Source organism: Watersipora subatra, chromosome 8, assembly GCF_963576615.1.
Source record: "Watersipora subatra chromosome 8, tzWatSuba1.1, whole genome shotgun sequence".
Taxonomy (NCBI): Eukaryota; Metazoa; Bryozoa; class Gymnolaemata; order Cheilostomatida; family Watersiporidae; genus Watersipora; species Watersipora subatra.
In genome coordinates this window covers 28,738,512-28,761,268 of record NC_088715.1, presented here as the reverse complement: position 1 = coordinate 28,761,268, position 22,757 = coordinate 28,738,512, and the positions used below count along the sequence as shown (strand labels likewise).

The 22,757-nt window shown below is 37.2% G+C and overlaps 1 protein-coding gene across 1 annotated transcript in view; it reads left to right on the top strand.

Annotated features, from left to right (window-relative positions):
• The window catches only part of LOC137402101 (signal peptidase complex subunit 3-like), an 85,605-nt gene extending 66,521 nt beyond the window's left edge, over window positions 1-19,084 (top strand). Inside the window, exons 3-4 of the mRNA XM_068088572.1 lie at window positions 16,687-16,802; window positions 18,570-19,084. Of these exons, the coding sequence (XP_067944673.1) occupies window positions 16,687-16,802; window positions 18,570-18,699 (246 nt within the window). The 3' untranslated portion in view covers window positions 18,700-19,084. The remainder of the gene's footprint in view (window positions 1-16,686; window positions 16,803-18,569) is intronic.
• The last annotated feature ends 3,673 nt before the right edge of the window (window positions 19,085-22,757 follow it).

Here is a 22,757-nt window from a genome sequence, read left to right as displayed (position 1 = left end):
GTGCGGAAGACTGCGAAAAGTGGGTCTACCCTGCTGTTTTTGTTTTGTATGTGAGTGGCGAAAATCCTTGAGTGCCTGACCCGGCTAGCCTGTGCTTTGCGCCTTGGTTCGTCGATATCAATCACTATGTTTCCATGGTGCGCAGTACTGCGATGCAGCCCCTCCGAAATCGAGGGGATCGTACGTCTCCATGCTGCGCAGTGGTTTTCAGCAAATTAGCCAGATAAGAGAAATTGTATAAATCGAATCGCCTGATGAAGAAATAGAATTGATCACGGATACCTAACGTCATAAACGGTCTTTTTATGCTTCTGTCGTCATACTTCTATTTACAATACACATTCACAAGGTTTTACAAACCTTGACACAAATTTTACAAAGCAATATATTTTTAACAAGTAATATATTATTTAAAAGTTAATTTAGGGCTTGTCACCTTTTTTTCGAAAAGTGTTGGCATCGATAACAAAGTCTAGGAAAGTAATCACCTCATCATCCTCGTGGGTGCAGACCATAACTAAATTTAGGTGAAAGAAGATCGAAAGAAAAGAAAAAAAACAAGATTAGCGGGATAACCTTTGTACGTACTAGTTTATGGCCCTCGAAGAATCCGTCCCCAAGGCATGAGAGCTATGCGCAGCCACTGTGCAATCGCTGTTTCCTTGATGCGAATTTGCACTGGCTTCGCACTGATCAGTGCGTAGTGATTTCAGTGCAAAGACGCTGTTTCCATGATTCGGAGATAGTGCAACTCCGAAGCACTGCGCACCATGGAAACGTAGTGATTCACCATCATTCACCTCAATTATACATTATCTTACTGTGTGACTAATGATTTAAATTTGAGGAATTTGCTTGTCCACTGCTATTGAGATCTCTCAGACTCAGTTATTGTATACCATCATGCACCCAAATCAAGAGAAAAAATCTATCGTAATTCCTTTTCTGCTATTGAAAGGTGCACTCGATTGTGTTTGAATACCAGATTTCTGAAAGCGCTCTACCATGATACATGTACACATATCAGCTTTAGGTATGTGTTAGTAAGCTAAGTTTATTTAAGTAAAATTCAACGTTTATGTTATACATCTGTCCCGAAGGTAATAGCTCCATATAGCCCTGTACATGTACAGTGATACATGTACATGTATCACTGTGTCAAAAAAACACGGACTTTGAGAAATATATATATAGATTTACTGAATAACATGGAAACAACTGAAACCATTATGAATGATAATAATAACACTCATAAGTAGTAAAGTGTTAAATCTGTTGAATCTGATCCTCAGGTTAGACTGTGATAAAAACTAGACTCTATTGACTCTCCAGAACATATAAACATGGCAAGTACTTATTGTAGAATGTCATATTCAGCTCCTATAGCTGGGAGCTATGAGTTTCTGACATCTAATATACAGCAGATCTTGTTGACTGGTCATCTGTTGGCTGTTTTAGTGACCATCTTGTAGCCTTCATTTACCATCCCATAAGAATAGCTAATATCCTTTCTAGCTCTGCTGTTATCCATCGTAAAAGTAAAGCCATTACTAAATGCTGTAATTCAAACTCTGGCTGGTCGTCTGCTGGGTGCTGCTGGTTGATATCTTGTAGCACCATTCTATTCTTTTTTGTCTAACAACATATAGTTTTGGTTCATAAATGTGATAATATGGATTTTCCGCAATCTGTGTGTCAGCACCTAAGATATTGATGTTTGCACAATCAAAAGCATGTACCCATTGCATGGTGTTATGCATAACACTACTGTTTGGGTATATCTACGATATATATATATATATATACAGTCAAACATGGATAACTCGAACTTCACGGGACCGAGCAAAAGTGTTCGAATTATCAGAGCGTTCAAGTTATCAGAGCACTGTCACAAGTCCATGTATTTACTTATTTATTAGTAGATACATGTACATATGCAAACTATAATATAAATCAAAAGCACAAATGGCTTGTTTCAAATTAAATGCTTCTAATGTAAAGTTTAAAACGTTTTTATCAAAAAGTATAGAGATTTTTCTATCACTTGAGATTGGTTTGTTGTTTAAGGTGATGTTATTGCCAGGAGGTTTTTTTTAGATTGACATTGGCAAAACTTGATCGTTGTTGAAATGCTCAAAAGAAAAGACATATTTTTCTTTTGAGCGTTTTACCCACGATCAATTTTGCCGACTTTTCTTGAAGTTTATGCAACTTCAAGAAAAAGTTACCAAAGAAAAATCCCTTACTTTACCTGGGATTCGTTAAGAGCAACACTCCGAGGCAGTTCAATTAAAAGTTTTACGAGGTTTAACGGTACATTGTATATCACTCACGCTTTTTGAATGGATACTTATTGAATGTACACACGTATTCTGTGTTTAGGTCAAACGATGAATAGTTTTTTTTAGCTAAGACAACGTATACGTTTAATAAACACAATTTTAAGACGTTTTAAACATTCAACATTCCGACGTTGATTCAACACGGAATCAACGTCGGAAAACTATTCGTCACGGGCTAGCCGGGTCACGCACTCAAGGATTTTCGCCACGCACATACAAAACAACATGCTGTTTTTGTTTTGTATGTGCGTGGCGAATATCCTTGCGCGCGTGACCCGGCAAGCCCGTGCAATTAATCGTATAGCAGTATAAATCAAATTTGACCAAACCTTTAGAAAAGTCGTTGACAAAATTATTTTGCCGATGGTGGTAATAACAACGCTTATGAATTACGAAAAGATGAGGTTTACCTCTATGGCTTTGAATAAAGTGATTTTCTAAAGCGATAACAACCGTTTCGGTAGCCGTTGGGCAAAAAAACAGTTCGAATTAACAGTGTTGAGTTCGAGTTATCTATAGCAATTTATCATTACGTGGGAACGGACCAAAGAAACTGTTCGAATTAACCATGTTTTCGAGCTATCCGTGGCCGAGTTATCCATGTTTGACTGTATATATGTTATATATATATGAAAAAAAATTGTTTCTTCACCCCGGATACCCGTATGGGTGGTAAATTCTGCTCTAACTCGGGTCTCTTAACTCTGATATATATATAAATAGCGTTTATAAAGTGATTAATTAGGCTAGTACTTGACCTATGGGGTCAAGCGCTGGGTTAAATTCGCATCGGCAGGTGTTTATTGAAACTCTAAACTCGCAAGTAACTCAACTTGCGGATCGATAGTTCGAATTATTCTTAATCAAATCATGCTAATTATGCGAGTCAAGAGACGACAGAACGGCGTAATGCTGCAACTTGAAAGCAATAGCCGATATCAACTATCACAACGATAACAACTACCGTAAGTCTTCATGCTCAAGCCGCGCGGCTTGTGCTCGCAAACAGATGACTCACGAAGGAAAAAGTAATCCACCAACAAGCCGCCTGTGGTATCTAGCCGCCCTTACCAACAACCTGCATATATGCCCGCAGACGACTGAGGTTTTGTCGTCCCTGAGCCCTTTAGGAGCGAGAGTGTCGAGACGGGTTTCGCTATACCCCGATATTGCACATATAATTATTCGATGCAATTTAATAGCTATCAACTTTTCTGTGGATTTTCATCTCGGAACATCATGGCAGTCAGATACCCGCAAACATAAAAACAATTGCGATTCATAGAAAAATATCGCTACTTTCTGATAATATCTACCAAAATGTTGTGCATTTTTAATTAGTCAAACATACTTATAAAACCAGCTAAATCTCTGGTGTTATAACAAGCCGAGGCTCTAAACGCTGAATATGCACCTTATATCACAAACCAAGTTTCATTGTCTCACAGCACTTACAAGAAACACGTGTACACTCACCTACGATACATCACTGTACCATTGTGTTTACACTTACCAAGGGAAGAAGCTCCGAGAAAAGATTGCAACCGAAGAAAGCTCTCAGCTGTGTGCTTGCTGTGATTACACAGATGGAAAGTTCTAGATGCAGAAGACACTTGGCTGAGGCTACGCCTATCTTTGTACATGTACTAGAGTGCTAGCAGCTTCTGTACAACTAATGACTGAATCAGTTGAGGTACAACATGACCATGTTTACCCAAGCGCATCGACAGCCGCCGAAGCCACTGAATTGGACAGTTTTCAATGCGTGCAAATTTTAGCCAAAGCAACCAATGTTTACAATGAAAGTTTCCATACAGCAATGGAGTAGCAACACACCCCATATAGGCTGCAATACCATCATGGAGACAGCTTTGTTGCTCTCATTCTATCACGATTCATTGTCACTGTTTAGAAGGAACAACTCGTGCATTGTGCCACTGAGATGGCCTTAGCGACCAACGGCTTACCACTTCTGCAGAAGTTCTCCGTCATAGTCGGAATACATAATTAGCAGAGTATTCTGTGGTATCCTAGATTGATGCAATAGCCGCAAAAACTGTTGATAAACTAGAGTCGTGTTCATAGCGAATAACGCAATAAGAAGTAGCAGTTTTTTTCTACTGATCATCGATGGTTGGTTTTGTCCTTGACTTCTCAAAGATACAACCTTAACTCAAAGGTTTCGCACAACCATCGCACTGTTATAGCGTCCAATGGAAGCACAAATTGTTTTTCATCTCAACGTAGCTCTTTGGTGCTGTGGCACCGAGGCGAGGTGTCACTACACCATCATTGTAGAAGCTTACTAATAATTATGCAGTTATGTTAGTCCATAATGACTAATCCAAGCTTGACAAGTAACATCAGGCTATCCACTTTCTGTTTTGAGACAGTAGGATTCTATTAGCTGCGTTATGATACACAACTGATTTGATCATTTGTAAGAGTACAATAAAGTCAATATTGTATATTCAGATATTACATCGTATAATCTAGTAGAAGGCAACCTTTCACTTGTTCAAACCTAATGAACTATGATGAAAGGCTGTGAGATTTTACATTTTAGTTACTTCAGCTACTTACGGTTCAGATAGTTGATGATAAACGCTGAAAGCGCAATGCCGACATTTGGCGATATAGTGTGAATCAGCCTTAGGACTTGAAAAATTGTATAGTGCGAAGCAGCCTTAACCACATGTTTCATGGTTAAACACTGGTGATTCACCTAGTTAGCCATCATCTATGAGGGTCTGGGTGGCGAGAAGACATCTTGACAGGACAAGTAGAATATTCGTTTCTAAGCAGTGGCGGATCTAGGAAAAAAGTGTATGCTGTGCGAGATTACCACTGGGGCCTCGCAGCCAATACGGGAACCCGGCTTTACACATGCCAAATTGCGTAGACCGACAGAAATCCAGATTATGGGGATTTGCTAAAGGAAAGACTGAAGCAAACACCCCCATTTACGCATGTGGAGATGAATGTTTTCGGTCCATACTGAGGGAAGGACAGGCCGCAACGGTAAAGCGCTATGGTATCATATTCACTTGCCTCTGTAGTAGGGCTGTACATATAGAGATGTTGGATGAGTTGTCAGCGGATAGCTTTATCAACGTTCTCCGCAGCTTTGCAGCTATGAGGAGTCATGTGACGTGTGATACAGATTTTTCTTCAGTTGAATATTGGCACCTGAGCTATCAATGTTTTTACAGTCAAAAGCATGTAACCTTTGCGCCTTGGTTCCTCAATATCATTCACCATCATTCACATCAAATAAACAGGTTTGCATCTTCCCTAAACAAACAATGTTGTATCACGAGGAATATACTTGGTCCCTGCTAACGAGATCTCTCAGACTCAGTTATTATATACCATCTTGCACCCAAATCAAGACAAAATCTATCGTAATTCATATTCTGCTATTGAAAGGTGCACTCGATTGAGTTTGCTGACCAGATATTTGAAAGCGCTCTACAGTCCTACATGTACATGTATCAGATTTAAGTATGTGTTAGTAAGCTAAGTTTATTTGAGTAAAATTCAACTTTTATGTTATACGTCTGCCTCTAAGGTAATAGCTCCATACAGTACTGCAAATGTACAGTGATTCATGCACATGTACAGTGATACATGTACAGTGATACATGTACATGTATCACTGTACATGTACATGTGTTACTTTCACACCCTTTGTATTAGTATAGGGTATACAAAGACAAGTACATGTATCACTGTACGTATACTCGATGGCAACCTGCAAGCATTCTACATATTCTACCATTCCTTATTTTTATGACTGGTAGGCACTCTTCCCTCTATCAGCAACAGTAAATCTCAGCTATAATTCATCTCTTAGAGATGCGGCTATCATGACATAAGCATAACTGCCCTGTGTTTATATTTAATCGATATCGAATGAATGAGCTATTATGTCCACAACAATGGAAGTAACTTAAGTCATGGTAGCTACATGTAATTAGCTATTTGGCTTAGTCTGAAATATCTGACCCTGCTCTGCTCTCAAGATACCAAAAAGCTGATTGAGGTTTTCGTGATGTAATCGAATGAACTCAACTATACATGCAAATGAATTTATAGTATTTTTCAAATCAACTCAACAAAAAATGCTACAATCATGTAATCACAGTCTAAGTAAAATAAAGAAATCCGGAGTCCTGCTATTGATTAGACTAATAATTGAAACATTTTAGCTATTAGTAGCATAACTTGACAACCTTAGAGACAAATAATACAATATTTTTACTCCTTGGTCTATGGTAGATTATATTTATCATTGATTGAATAACATGGAACCAATTGAAACCATTATGAATGATAATAATACTTGGTCTATGGTGGATTATAATTACTATTTATTGAATAACATGAAAACAATTAAAACCATCATGAATGATAATAATACTCATAAGTAGTAGAGTGTGTTACATATGTTTAACGTGATCCTCCTCAGGTTAGACTGTGATAAAAAACTAGAATTTATTGACTCTTCAGAACATACGATCTTAGCAAGTACTTATTGTAGAATGTCATATTCAGCTACTAGAGGTGGGAGCTATGAGGTTCTGGTATCTAATATACAGCAGATATTGTAGACTGTCGTATTTCCTGATGTCTTTGATATTTTTGGCTAGTGGCTCGTAGCATGATAGTAGAATATTTATATATATCTCACGCCTAAAAATTCTTCTCATTTGAGAATGATTGTTTGCGTATATTGTTGGGTATTGACAAAAGTTTATATAAAGGGTTATTAGTCAGGCAGATACAGAGTATAAAACAGCTCAGCTCTAGTAATGTAGGTCTAAGTCCATTATTTGTGAGAACCTTTCACTGTGTTCCTGTGATCAAAATGAATAACAAAATAATAAGCCAGAAAGAGGTAAATTGGAATAGCTGTTTATTAGTAAGTACAGTCATTTTATACTGAGGAGCGGCACTCCCATGCTTTTATAATATAGAGTTCCTACATGTGCTAACAGCTGCCATAGTTGTGTGTGGTATTATGAGCATATATTGGTGATAGAATGACATCTTGGCTACTAGAGCTAGGGGATGAGCTGTGGTACTTCTTACATACAGCAAACCTTGTACTAGTTCATAGTCTGTCTGGTTTTCTGGTGGCTGTTGTTGGTCGCGTCCTGTAGATTTCTTATATTACCTTGTCAGTAACTCTAGCAGCCTTACAAGCTCTGCTGTGAGACATTTAATCGCCAGCAGAGCCTTACCAGGTGCTTTAGTTCATATTCTGTCTGGTCGTCTGCTAGGTGCTGTTGGTTAGCATCCTGAAACACCATACTAACACAACAGACAACGATTGCTCACAAATGTGATAATATGGATTTTCCTCAATTTGAGTTTTTCCTCAACCTGAGATATCGATGTTTGCGCAGTCAAAAGCAGGTTCCCATTGCATGGTGTTATGCATAACAACATGGCATGGTGTTATGTGGCAGTAGGTTAAACACAAATGATGAGTAACTTAACAAGGCAACCATACTTTTGTTATATTATACTGATTAGACCACTACTATTAGTAAACAAGAAACCATGTTTATTAATACATTAGTTGTTAGTTAACATCCAGCAAACAATAATTTTCTGTTCAATTTGTCATTGTATTTATTATTACAAGAAATTGTTATTTTGTTAACAATTATAGCAGGCATGGTGTTATTTGGCAGTAGGTTAAACACAAATGATGAGTAACTTAACAAGGCAGCCAAATTTGTGTTATATTATACTGATTAGTCCATTATTATTAATAAACAAGGAGCCATGTTATTCCTACATTAGCTGTTGGTTAACATCCAGCAAACAATTATTATGTTTATTTTGTTATTGTGCCTATTATTACTATGAATTATTATTTGTTAGAAATAAGTTTTGACATTAGTGTTAAAGTGTGTTATTTAAAATTTTACGATTTCAGTTCACTTTTTCTGACATTTGAAAGTTGATGAGTCAGTCGATAACGTAACTCCCAGCTTGACATGAAAACTGAGGTGTTGTTTACTTATCACAACTTATCATCCATGCAGAGTCTTTGCATGAGTAACCCTCAAGCTATGAACTTGGCTAACCCTCAAGACTGAGAAATCTTTTACACGGATGTACATGTAGACATGTTCCAGGTACAATGATAGCTTACTAGTTTTCATGTACTTTGCAAAGGATGATAATTTATAAGGCTCGAAGCCAAAAGTTTCATACAGACCTTCTGTAAGCCAACTTAGTTGTCATGTCTAATATTCTTAAATCATATTCTGACAAGGTTGCAGTTAACTATGAAAATACAGAGAGAAATTATAGATAGTACATGTAGACAGATGACCATCTGTCTACTATCTATACATTCCATTATATATATTCCAGTACAAAGTATTCTAATTTTTTGTAGACAAATTTAATTTAATATACAAGCTCTGCTATAAAACACTATATATATACAGGAGAGCTAGTACCAGATGCTGTAGTTCATATTCTGTCTGATCATTGGCTGGACGCTGTTGGTTAGGATCCTGTAGAATGATTATATTCCCTTGTTAGTAGAACTAGTTGCCCTACAAGCTCCGCTATGAGACATTAATACTAAGCAGAGCCAGCACTATATGCTGTAGTTTATGTGCTGTCTTGTCGTATGTTGGGTGGTGTTGGTTAGGATCCTTTCTATTATCTTTACTGTACCAACAGACAATTGTTACTTTGGAATGTGATAATATTGATTTTCCTTCTTGAGCAGCTTGAGTGAGCGTAACTTTAAAAAGAAAAGGAAGCCTATTGTGAAGTAGCTGTTCTTGACAATCAGCTTATCACAGTTTTGTTGACCCATCAATTAATTCCATAATCTTATAGACTAACAAAATAAACCCTTCCAGTGCTCGAAAGAGATAGTTCTATAGACTCAATCTCACAAATTTGCATATTACATGTATAATTAATCATTTAGTGGGTTCCTAATAGTGTAACTAGAGTAGTAAATGGTCTGTCTGCAGGCATGGTGTTATATGGAAATAGGTGGGAGTGGGACACAAATGTTGAGTAACTTAACAAGGCAGCCATACTTTTGTTACGATGCGTTTACACTGGCCGATTTTGTCACCGATTTTGTCGAGCACCGACAAATTTGATGAGTCGGTGTCGGTAGGTGTGAACAGAGAGATCGGTGTCGGCACCGATATAAAAAGCGGTGTCGGTGCAACCCAGCAGAGCCCAGTTGCGCCGACAAATCGGACGCTCATCAGCCAATCAGAAGCTAGGAGCCTCTGGTTAAATAAGCCTAGGCTTTAATGACAGTGCTAAGTTTATGAAACGAAAGGGCTAGGTTTAATGAAAGGCTAGAAGACTGTCATTAAACTTTCCCTCGTTCTCTTTTTAATAGTGAACCAGCATGGCTAGCAACGATGTGAACGCGAGAGTACCAAAAAATCAAGTTAGTTCTTTAATTTAAATTAATTAAAAGTGAATAGCCAGTTGTACGACTACTACTAGTACTACTACTAGTACTACTACTAGTACTACTACTAGTACTACTACTAGTACTACTGTAAAGGAATTTGCCGGCCCTTACTTGGTACGATCTAGATTATGTCATACAGAAATAAATTGCGCGTGATTTCATTCAATGTTTTATTAGCGAAGGAAATTCACTAGCCGAGGAGCGTACGGCCATTTGCTCTGTCTACTAAGTGAGCGTTGCTCCCTTATATACAATAAAATTGCCCGTTTCGGCTAACGGGACCGAGTGAGAACACCGGCTAACAATGTTTGAATGGCCAATAATTAGGCCCGCTAGTGCCGGTGTAGGCACCGACACATGAAATGTCCGAGTCGGGGTATTGGCACCTAATCGGAGTCGGTGTCGGCCAGTGTAAACGCACCTTTGTATACTGATTAGTCCATTACTATTAATAAACAAGGAATCATGTTATTCTTACATTAGTTGTTGGTTAACATCCAGCAAACAATTATTTTCTGTTCAATTTGTTATTGTATTTATTATTACAAGAAATTATTATTTTGTTAACAATTATTCATTATTTAATTTGTTATTGTTCTTATTATTAGGTGAGACACAAATGGTGAGTAACTTAATGACCATTCAGTCCGTCTGTAAATCAACTCAATTGCCATGTCTAATATTTCGGTTATACCTCGACATGCGAGATTAATGTAATCTAGGGCTGAGGTCATATGTCAATTTGCTCGCGTGTCAATTTGCTCGCATCTCAAAGAACACTTTTCTATATCAAATAACTTGGCACAAATTTATTTGTATTTATTTGTTTCCATGTTATGAAAAACCACCTGAAGAGGATATTACGGTGGAGATAGTGTATTTAATTGTTATATTCAATTACTACACTAACAAAGTAACAAATACCCGTTTGATTGTTGGGATCTGCAATAAAATGTAACATCACTATGTACACTATTGTGTGGAGCTTTTACCTTCGAGACACGCGTTGTGGATAACGGCGGTCTGATAGACTTGAAAGCAACGCATTTGGTATAGTAAACTTTTGTGACTCTACATAGTAGAAACTTTGAATTAAACTTCAATAAATTTAGCTGACTGAACACAAACTTGAAGCTGTTTTAATCTATTACTAATCTTACTTTAATTATATCATCATACTCTTTAGCATCTGTTTCTAGGTAGACGGTTTTTGCCTCGCATTCACTATAACTTTTAGCCAATCTTTTAACAACTTCTGTAAGAGCGGAGCTCTCAGACTGACTGGCTAACCACTATTGTGTCGAGAGAAAAGTGCACTGATCACTGTAGATTACTGCTGACTTTATTTCTTTATTATATGCTGACAGTACAACTGATAGTAATCTAGCTTGACCGTGAAACCTGTCAAAAGGTTACACAAATGGACTGATATGTAAATAGATAATACTCACTAATAAAGCATGATAAACAAACATAACATATGATGCGCAATACGTGTAGGAAATATTAATTGAGAGTGAGTGCATTGACACATTGCATAGCATGACTGAACAATAAAATTACAGAAACTGGAATTGATATAAAACCACAATACAGTAGCATATTACATACGACAGAATTAACAAAAAGAAAACGTTACAATTATATTGAAATTTACCTTGTGATTCCAGAAACAACAGTGATTAGGTTTTGGAGTTGACACTCCCTGACTGATGACAAATACTTGCTTGACTATATAATGGATAGCACAAGCCTTTTAAAACTCTGCTAAGAAAAACTTTGATATATAGTGAGATGACTGACTGCAAAAAAACATTTCGGTGCTGCTGTATTGGCATCCAAAGGCAAACTGAGTCATTTTAAAATGGTAGTTGGGTACAGGATATAATATAACTGTTATTTTCATATTTTTAATGACAAAAACTGACAAGTAAACAGGTGTTGCTAACCGGATCCTCAATCACAAAGGTAGGCAGACTGCCTCCACTGGAGTAGCCAGCCACAGCCCAACCACAACACATAGCTGACCTGACACTGGGTCACATAGCAAATAAAAACTCAACACTCCCACCTAAATTTTCATGAAATTTATTAACGTAACAATGTGTGCAGCATATATGACAAGTGTGCAACGTAAGATAAAAGGAATACATGTACATATAACGTGTGCATAGCTTATAAAATGAACATAGCGATAAATTGCATGAAGTTAGTATATGCGTATATATGTGTACTACACTACTACACTACTACCACTACAACACAAGCTCTGATGTTATACATAGTACATAAAGCAGAGCCTGTACCAGATGCTGCAGCTCATGTTCTGGTTGGTCATCTGCTGGGTGTTGTTGATTGGGATCCTGTAGAATACATTTACATATTACCCTATTAGTATAGCTAGTCGCTTTACAAGCTTTGATGTTATACATCCTATATACAGCAGAGCCTTACCAGATGCTGCAGCTCATATTCTGGTTGGTCGTCTGCTGGGTGTTGTTGATTGGGATCCTGTAGAATACATTTACATGTTACTCTATTAGTATAGCTAGTCGCTTTACAAGCTCTGATGTTATACATAGTACATAAAGCAGAGCCTTACCAGATGCTGCAGCTCATATTCTGGTTGGTCGTCTGCTGGGTGTTGTTGGTTGGGATCCTGTAGAATACATTTACATGTTACTCTATTAGTATAGCTAGTCGCTTTACAAGCTCTGATGTTATACATCGTACATACAGCAGAGCCTTACCAGATGCTGCAGTTCATGTTCTGGTTGGTCATCTGTTGGGTGTTGTTGGTTGGGATCCTGTAGAACACATTTACATGTTACCCTATTAGTATAGCTAGTCGCTTTACAAGCTTTGATATTATACATAGTACATAAAGCAGAGCCTTACCATATGCTGCAGCTCATGTTCTGGTTGTAGTTCATCATCTGTTGGGTGCTGCTGGTTGATATCCTGAAGCACCATTCTATTCTCTTTTCTGTAACAGCATATAGTTTTTGTTCACAAATGTGATAATATGGATTTTCCTCAAGTTGAGTGTTAGTACCAGAGATATTGATGTTTGCGCAGTCAAAAGCATGTACCCATTGCTACTTGTATCTTCACCACCATTCACCATGATTCACCTAAACACACAAGTTTGCAATAAAAGTGAAGAATAGGCTACTTCACAATAGGCCCCCTTTCTTGAAAAGAAGCGAACCTATTGAAGATGCGAAATAGCTCACAGTGACATCCAGAATATTACAGTTTTGTTAATCATTGATTGATTCCATAATGTTATGGACTAATAAAATAAATCCTTCCAGCGCTCAATAGAAATAAATCTACTGACTCAATCTTCCAAGTCTACATGACATTTGTAACTGATGATTAGTGCGTTGCTAAAAGTCTAACTAGAGTAGTAAATGGGCTGATAGCAGGCATGGTGTTATATGGCAATAGGTGGGACACAAATGATGAGTAACTTAACAAGGCAGCCATACTTTTGTTATATTATACTGATTACTCCATTACTATTAATAAACAAGGTGCTTTGGTATTTTTACATTAGTAGTTAGTTAACATCCAGTAAACAATTATTATGTTTATTTTGTTATTGTGCTTATTATTATTACTATGAATTAATATTTGCTACTGACTTGTTAAAGTTGTTATTTAAAATTTTACGATTTCAGTTCACTTTTTCTGCCGTTTGAAAGTTGATGAGTAAGTCGACAACATAACTATTAGCTTGACATGAAAACTAAGGTATTGTTTACTTGTCTCAACTTATCATACTAGAGTCTTTGCATGAGTATGTAGTTAACCCTCAAGACTATAAGACATTTTTTACACGTATGTCCATGTAGACATGTTCCAGGTACAATGATAACTTACTAGTTTTCATGTACTTTGCAAAGGATGATAATTTATAAGTTAGGAAGCCAAAAGCTTCATACAGACCTTCTGTAAGCCAACTTAGTTGTCATGTCTAATACTCTTAAATCACGTTCTGACAAGTTTGCAGTTAACTATGAAAATACTTACAAAGAGACGTGATAAGATAGTAGGCAGATGGTACAAAGTATTCTTATTTCTCTGTAGGTAAATTTAATGTAGAGAGCAATTTTATACTCAACAGATGTCTCAGTGTTATGGTAGCAAAGTAGTATCTTTACACAGTGTATCTTGTGTTGCAGTAATAGTTATCGATAGTAATAGTAATAGATATGTTTACACATTTATGACAAGTGAGTCAGGTGATTGCGGATTATATATGCTTTTGATAATCAATCATTACTCTTCTCCCACAACTGCTTCTGATTGCGAAAACCCGCCCTGTGTCTTGTGTTCTTATCCTTTTGATTGGCTGTTTCATTGCTTTGACTGCCCAGCAATTAAACAGAGAACTAAAATCAACATTCAATCAATCAATCCCTTCATGAAATCTATCAATCCGGACGAGTCCGCACAGCAGTCAGAAAGCAAATAAAGCAATAGGCTTGCAATTACAAACGACACGCACATACAAAACAACATGCAATTTTTGTTTTGTATGTGCGTGGCGAAAATCCTTGCGCGCGTGACCCGGCTAGCCCGTGCTATTCAACGTATCGCAGTATAAATCAAATTTCACCAAACTTTTAGAAAAGTCGTTGACAAAAATATTTTGCCGATGGTGGTAATAACGACGCTTATGAATTACGACAAAATGAATTTTACCTCTATGGCTTTGAATAAAGTGATTTTCTAAAGCGATAACAACCGTTTCGGTAGTCGTTGGGCAAAAAAACAGTTCGAATTAACAATGTTGAGTTCGAGTTATCTATAGCAATTTATCATTACGTGGGAACGGACCAAAGGAAATGTTCGAATTAACCATGTGTTCGAGCTATCCGTGGACGAGTTATCCACGTTTGACTGTAGTTACATAATATTAGTGATGAGCTGAGATGATGTTATCAAAAGATTATGTCAAGCTTTTGCTCATTTGGCTAATAGCTTGATCGTGAGGCATTCTAAGTTGGATTACTAACCCTCACAAATGGCCAGGAAGTAGCAGCAAATAAACATGGTTGACAGGGAGTAAACCATGTAACGAGTAAACCATAGTTAGAAATGCCTGAACAAGTTGCATACCAATGCCCATTTTGCATATTTCATAACTAGTTGCCAGTTGATGGTTCATAGCTGCCAGCTGATGCGGTACTCATTGTGTTATGACTGTTAGAGCTTAAGCCTGGTTCACACTATATCGCTATTAGTCAGCGTTTGCTTTTCGGAGTTAATCATCGATTATATGAACCGTGAACCAACCGCATCAACGAAGCATCGAGGAGAGGTCAGAAAAGTTTGCAGCTGTCAAACATCTTTCACATGACAAACGATTTTCAAAGACTTTTGTTGTCGGTATGTAAATGAAATTAGCTATTTGTCTGTAACTATCAGACCGTTTCTATTCAGCAATAGTCTAGCGATACCGGTGTCATGATATACACTATGTTTCCATGGTGCGCAGTACTGCGATGCAGCCCTCTCCGAAGTCGAGGGGATTATACGTTTCCATGCTGCGCAGTGGTTTTCAGCAAATTAGCCAGATAAGAGAAATTGTATAAATCGAATCGCTGGATAGAGAAATAGAATCGATCATGGATACCAAACATCAGAAACGGTCTTTTTATGCTTTTGTCGTCATTATACTTTTATTTACATTTATACTTTTATTTATCGCCGTTAGTCAGCGGTTTCCTTTCGGAGTTATTCGTCGATTATGTGAACCGTGAACCAATGGCATCGACGGAGAATCGCGGAGACGTCGGAAAGGTTTGCAGCTGTCAAACTTCGCCGAGCATCGACGACCACATTTCAAATGTGAACATTTCGGCGATGAATATTCGTGGTTGTAAATGGCATGACTTATTTATATTTGTGGTCGTAAATGGCATGACTTATTTATATTCGTTTATGATAAACGCTGTGAGACTAGTTTTTGATTCCAGCACGCAAAAACAAAGAAGTTTCTTCGTGAAAAGTTAGGAAGATAAATGAGAACACTACGTCACGGAGTATTTCCTGGTGCAAACAGGCAGATGGGTATTTGTAATAGTGTGAACATGGTTATCATCGACGATCACCAAAGTATTGTGGCATCAACATCGAAACACGGCGGTATAGTGTGAACCAGCCTTTATAGAAAACTCTCGCATGCTTTTTGTCGTTTACCATTAGATTAGCAATTGTAAATTAGAGACTATCTACCACATTTATGCCACATTATTTTATTAATTAGTGCTAAAATCGATTGCAAGACTTGGTTCGGAGGACTTGTTTTTGGTATGTAAATGCATTTAGCTATGTTTGTGACAATCAACGAGTTTCCATTCAGCAATAGTGTAGCGACACTTGCGTGTACCGGTGCCAGAGCGCTACGCTAGGTTGACAATCATGTAATGTTTACATAGGGCGCCAACGGAGAGCGATGGCTGTGGACGCTTAGGCCTATGAAGTGATAGGAAGGCAAGACCTGTGCGCGTGCACAATAGCGACAGTGTTGGCCGTCGTGGCCATTTCCATGACTAAAAGATGGCGCATCCTTTCGCTTCCAAACAGCGATACTGAATTATGACTGAATAAGAGCGTATTTCCATGATTACATTGCAGTACCATACGGGGGTGTGTCCCTTCCGCCCTCTCTGTCTAGAAACCTAGTTATTGTCATGAGTTGTTAGCATTTGGGCAGTCAGTGTGTACATGGTGGTATACACATTTACCACACACATTTACCGTGTACATGGTGGTACACACATTTACAGCCATGTTATTAGGACATTAGGACAGTCAAAACAAAGGATTCATGTGGTATATTAATATTTACAGGCAGTTAACCAGGTGGTGCTGTGGGACAAGATTGTGATGAGGGAGAATGACCAAGTGGTAGATGTACCCTCTGTGGAGCCAAAATATTACTTCTTTGATGATTCCAGAGGGCTCATGTAAGTTCACTACTGTCATTGCACTAGTCCAATTCCTTAGCTACAATAAAAGTTTAGGGAGAGGGTGGGGTGTGTGCTATATTAGAAACATTATGCCGGCCATTAGTAAATTTTAAAATTGACATGGTGTGATTCTTATTGTGAAAGTAGACTTTTTATAGATTGCTGTAATAACATAGCAATGCTTTTTAGTAGTTTTGTGGGCTTTCAATTGTGATTCAAACTGAAATACCATGCATGGTCATTGACAAAACTGCCTTTACATTAAGGAACAAAGATCCTTAAACCAATTTTCTTTTCTCACATGTAGTACCCCTTAGTGAATCCTAGTAACCTCTGGTAGACCGCTGGGAAACTATAGTGGACCACGTAGTAGTTGTCAGAACCTAGCCGCCCTTAGCAGACCTTTTAGGAGACCTTAGTTAACCCCTAGTAGTCTATAGCAGATTTCGTGTAACCCCTGGTAGACCTTTAGTAGCCCCTAGTGAGCCCTGATATTCCGTAGTGACCCCGTGGTAACCCCCTAGTGAACCCTTGGTAGTCTCTAGTGGACCATAGGTTTTCCCACACTGTAACCCGATGGCATTTGTCCAGATTCTTGCTGTAGTAGTCCTTGTCAGGTGTTATAGTGTATCACTGTACTTTACCTCATAAGCTATCGCTTACACTCAGATAACTATATATAGATTAATCTATTATAGGGAAAGTAACATCAGACAGCACACTACTGTCTACTCTGAGCTGATATGATAAAATACGCAACTAACAACGACATTAATGACAATAACGACAGTAACGTTACGATAAAATAACGTTGCAAGCAAACATTTTTATAATGTTCTACAAATGTTGATTAGCATGAATAATCTAATTAGATTATTCCTAATATTCAGGAATAATCTAATTAGATTATTCCTGAATGCCTTCCTAGCTTAAGCAAAGACAATTCAGGGTCGCTTTTTTAACAAAACACGCTTGAAAGTCTAAACTCTCTTTGAACTCAACATCAGCTTTATAATGAGGGTTCATTTCCTGATGAGAGGTTTTTATATTACAATTATTTTTATATTACATTTTTATGTTATTATTTTTCTATCATTTGAGATTGTTTGTGATGTTTGAGGTGATCTGACAGTTGGGATGATTCAAGATTAAAATTAAAAAAACTTCATCTCGGTTAAAATGCTCAGAAGAAAATCAAGTGCCAAAATGACTGCCTGTCTCTCTCGTTTTCGATGTCAGCTGTTAGGATCAATTTGCTGCAGTAGGCATCTCTGTTTTGTCTCTTTGCAACTATCTCTTGATCTGAGTATTTTATTCTTGATCAAGTTTTGTTGATTTTAACCTCGAGACGTCCTGGCAATAAGATCATCTCAAACATCAGAAACCAAATCACAAATGATAGGAAAGTACTGATATTTTCTGATAAAATGCTCAAACATTTTGTGTAAGTTCATTTTTAAGAATCACCACCATAGAGTGATTTCAACTAAAGACTCCAACCTCAGCACCCCCATAGAGTGATTTCAACTAAAGACTCCAACCTCAGCACCACCATAGAATGATTTCACTTGAAGACTTCAACCTCAGAACGAATTATTGCCACAATAAACGTCAAAACTATCATTTGTTAATGCAAATATTTGGAGAAAAAAAGACATATTTTGTTCGTTTGTTCAATATCATCTACTGTATATCTCTGCACTATTCTATGCATTTTTCCTTCTCTCCTTCTGCGATGTTGTATCCTTTCTCTCATCTTTTCAGAGGCAACAGTAATGTGACACTCACCCTTTCCTGGAATGTAATTCCTAATGATGGCAGACTTCCCAGAGTACAGGGTATCGGATCAACAGTCCTCAAACTCCCCAACACATATTTAGGCTCTAGGTTCTAAATTTACATTGCAATGCTAATCAGCAGTAGTGGCCCCTTGCCTTGGGTGAAATTAATGGCTCATTTCATGAGAAGACAATTTCTAGACTGGTCCATGAGTTAAACAGCTGTCATTTGCTGTCTAGCCTGAAGCGAACTCATTTTGTTGTACATCAGTTGTTGTTCAATAAATGCATTACCTGTCAAGCCTTTCTGAGTTCTATATACAATGAGATTAGGTATGTACATGCTGAACCCAGGTATGTACACGGTGAACCCTGTCATATATTTACTTTTCCCTAAAGAACCACATATTAATTATCCATATTAATTATATACTTGGCAAAAATGATCACATTTTAAAGTTACTTACCCTACTAGTACTAGTGTTTATGACCAATATACTGAATTAGTAGAACAATACTTTCAGTCTAATTCTATTTCTAACTTCATGTCAAGGATGGATATAAAATGTCAGGGTGTGTGAAGGATAGCAGGTGTTCTCTATTGTTAGCTAACAAGATATATAAAATAATAAAAAATACAAATATCTAAAACTTAAAAGCAAAGTGATTAATTTATGCCTGATCCCTTAAGTTTAACGAATTTTCACGGTGAGTTATAAGATAGCAGTGCTAAAAATGACAGCATTACAATGACGATAAAATAAACGCGTAAAGACAATAGACATGGTTTTATTGAATGCGTGAAGTATATTTGTAAAAATATTTCGACGAATGAGGTTGCATGAAAGTGTAAGCAGAAACCATCCTGTAACAACTACGCCCCATTTAAGCCATTTTGGAAAGTGAATCCAAACTACGGCGGTCTCATGTGGCTGCGATTAACCGTTCGTTTTTTAGCTTTTATAAGCTTGTAATCACATTCCCATATATTTTGCACTTACAACACAACAAAGTAAGACATGGTGAATCTTTTGATTTCAAATAACTGTAATGTGAATTTTGTTGCAAGTCAACCTTTAAAATTAAATAAAAAACCTAAAGCTCCAGCAAATTGCAATGCAGGCTATGAAATATTCATGAGTTAATTGTGAGCAATGGATATCAACTGGTAGAGACATGCATCAGCTTCTTTGTGCATATTAATTAGAATTCTACAAGTTGGAGGTAAGTTAGCAATTTTCTATATCCAAAAGGGTTGATGTTGCACTGCCGGAAGGAAAGTGAAAATATGGGCGACATTCAATTTGCTTGCAAAAGGGTTGAATTTATTTTCTCAAAATGCTGACAAGGTTTTTGAAAAATACAACAATATTTGAACGCTACCTCTAATAAAACGCCACTCTAAGGAAAGGGTTGAAAGATAGATCGACGTGGCATTCAAATAAAGGCTTTACGGTAAATAAATTTAGCTTACTAAATACATACCCAAAGTAAAGTTAGTGTATATTATACTAAACTTCAACTTTTTCACTGTTTAAACTTTCATCACATATATATTTCTGGTTTCGTTTTCACTATAACTTATACCAAACAACCCTGACCTGAGAGGAAGTGGGCATCGCACTTCTTTCCGGCGTTGTGAGAGAGATTTCGATGAATAGCATGTCAGCATCTTCGTTATTTCGACTTATTCAGCACAGTGACTGCCAAATCATAAATTCGAGAAAAACTTGTTGTTGATATTATATGGCAAAATGTCATATATATGGCGAGGATGAAAAACGTGTTCCTCATCGTAAGGCAAAAAAATTGCATAACAGGGAGATCGTAACCCGAGGTGCGCTGTAGTTCCATTTATTTTTGTATGTTTAAAATTGGTGATATGCAGCCTAACATGAAAGGCACACTGTCGTCATAGCAAACAGGGCTTACCATCTTCGTCAGGAAAAAAGTCTACATTTTTATAGCAAATAACATATTTATCTTTTCAATTCTGAACCAGTTTAGAGTAAATCGATCATTTTCTTGTTTGACTACCAACAACGCAGCAGCACACACTAGCAAAGCACTGTTACTCAAGCTATGAAAAGCTCGCAAGCTACAACTCTAACCGAAGCGACAAATCTCACCAGGAGGCAGTCTTTGATAACCATCTGTTGCCAACAACATGTGTTTTTTGTTGTTTCGGACTCTCTCAAACAACACTAGAGTGAAACTAATAAATTCACTTTACTCAGCTTGGTGTCTTATTCCATGCTTTACGAACTACATAGAAGACCTGGCTTAGGCAGCAAATGAGGGGCTTTATCATCAAAGACAAACTAACACAGAATTTTAGTTGATTTTATCAGAAAGTAACGGTAATTCTCTATGATTTGCAATTGTTTGTGATGTTTGAGGTGATCTGACCGCCTCGATGTTTCAAGATTAAAGTTAATAAAAATGTGATCGTTGTTGAAACGCTCACATCAAGTGAAAGTGCATTATCATGTTTATAAGTACAAAAATACTGACAGAATAACAACACGTAACGCTGTAACTTGAACCCGATAGCCAATATCAACTATAGCAAAGATAGCAACTAGTGATGTCATTCGCATGTATTTTGCTTCTGATCGTTTTAATGGCGATCAATTTTAATCGATTTTAATCGATTTTAATCTTGAAACATCTTGCAATCAGATCACATCAAACATCAAAAAGGATCACAAATGATAGAAAAATACTGATACTTTCTGATAAAATCTACTAGAGTTTAGTATAAGTGAATCTTTAATTAGCTTCGATACTAGTAAAACCAGGTAACTCTATGGTATTATATGGTAACTCTATGGTAATATAACAAACCGAATCTCTAAAACTGTAAATATGCACCTTATATCACAAACTAAATTAGATTATCTCACAGCAGACCTGCCAACCTGGTGCTATGCAAATGAGGGAGAAATTAGGATCTAAAGCCTCGCCCCAGCGGACAAGTTGTTAAGTGGGGACCTAGGCAGGTTAACATTGGATTTCAGCTCTAAAATTATGCTTAATTCACATCCCAACTACCCTTAGTGCTTGATGCAATGAAGGCAGGGCTGTATCTACCTGCTTGAAAATGGTACTGCGGGAGAGTCCGAGAGGGATGCCGAGTGCCCTCTCGGTGGGGGGGGGGTACGGGGGCTCTCCCCCGGGAAATTTTTTAGTATAACTAGTCAAAATGGTGCAAAGATAGCACACTTGGCTCCTGATGGGGCACATGTTCTAACAGCAAATTTGACATTATAATCCAGTTTTCTAAATATACAACTGTTTATCGAGATCGTCCTTAACAACGCTTGTTAAAAATATGTGAATGAAAGCTGCTAAAGAGGTTGGCCACAGCTAGCATGAGGTAGAATTATCACCAGGTACAATGCTGAATGGTGTAGGAGATGAGTAGTCTCCTATGAAATGATTTAATTAAAAAATATGTTAAAGTTAAAAAGTAAAATTAATAGAGCACCATGTTAAAAATAATGCACTTATACTATAGTCTATAATACTGAGCAAGTAGTAGATTAAAGTTTTTGCTATGCATGTTACATGCATAGCAAAAACTTAAATTTATTTCTATGAACAAAATCTTTTGTACATAAGCATTAATTTACATATCTACTACTACAAAAAAAATACAACCGTGTACAATTGTCTGTATGAAATGCTTAAAAGCATTCCTTGCATAACGTTGCTGTGCTAGCTACCATAACGATCGTTTTTCTCTGTATATTCCAAGTATAATAAAAGTCCAAAAATTTTACATCACTTCTATCATCTGAATTATTTTTATTCTGATCAGACAAATCACTAACGATCGCAGGATCAAATAATTTTTTATTTTACCGTTTTGAAAGTCGAGCCAATGTTGACTGGGTTTTCCAATTTCTATTCTTTTCCAAGGAGGTGCGATTTCTTTAGCTTTTAGCACAAAGCAACGTCTCTCAGATAATCGTTTCCTATTGTAATTCATCGACTAATATCTTTTTGGTTATATTTAAAACGTACTAGCATTCATATCCTTTGTTTAACGTTACTAAACGACAGTTTTATAAATGTCTACCAAAAGCGACATAAATGACGTTTCCCCACGCAACCGATAAACGACATATTGGTCATTTCCCCAGTCAAAGGGTTAAAATCAAGCAAAAAT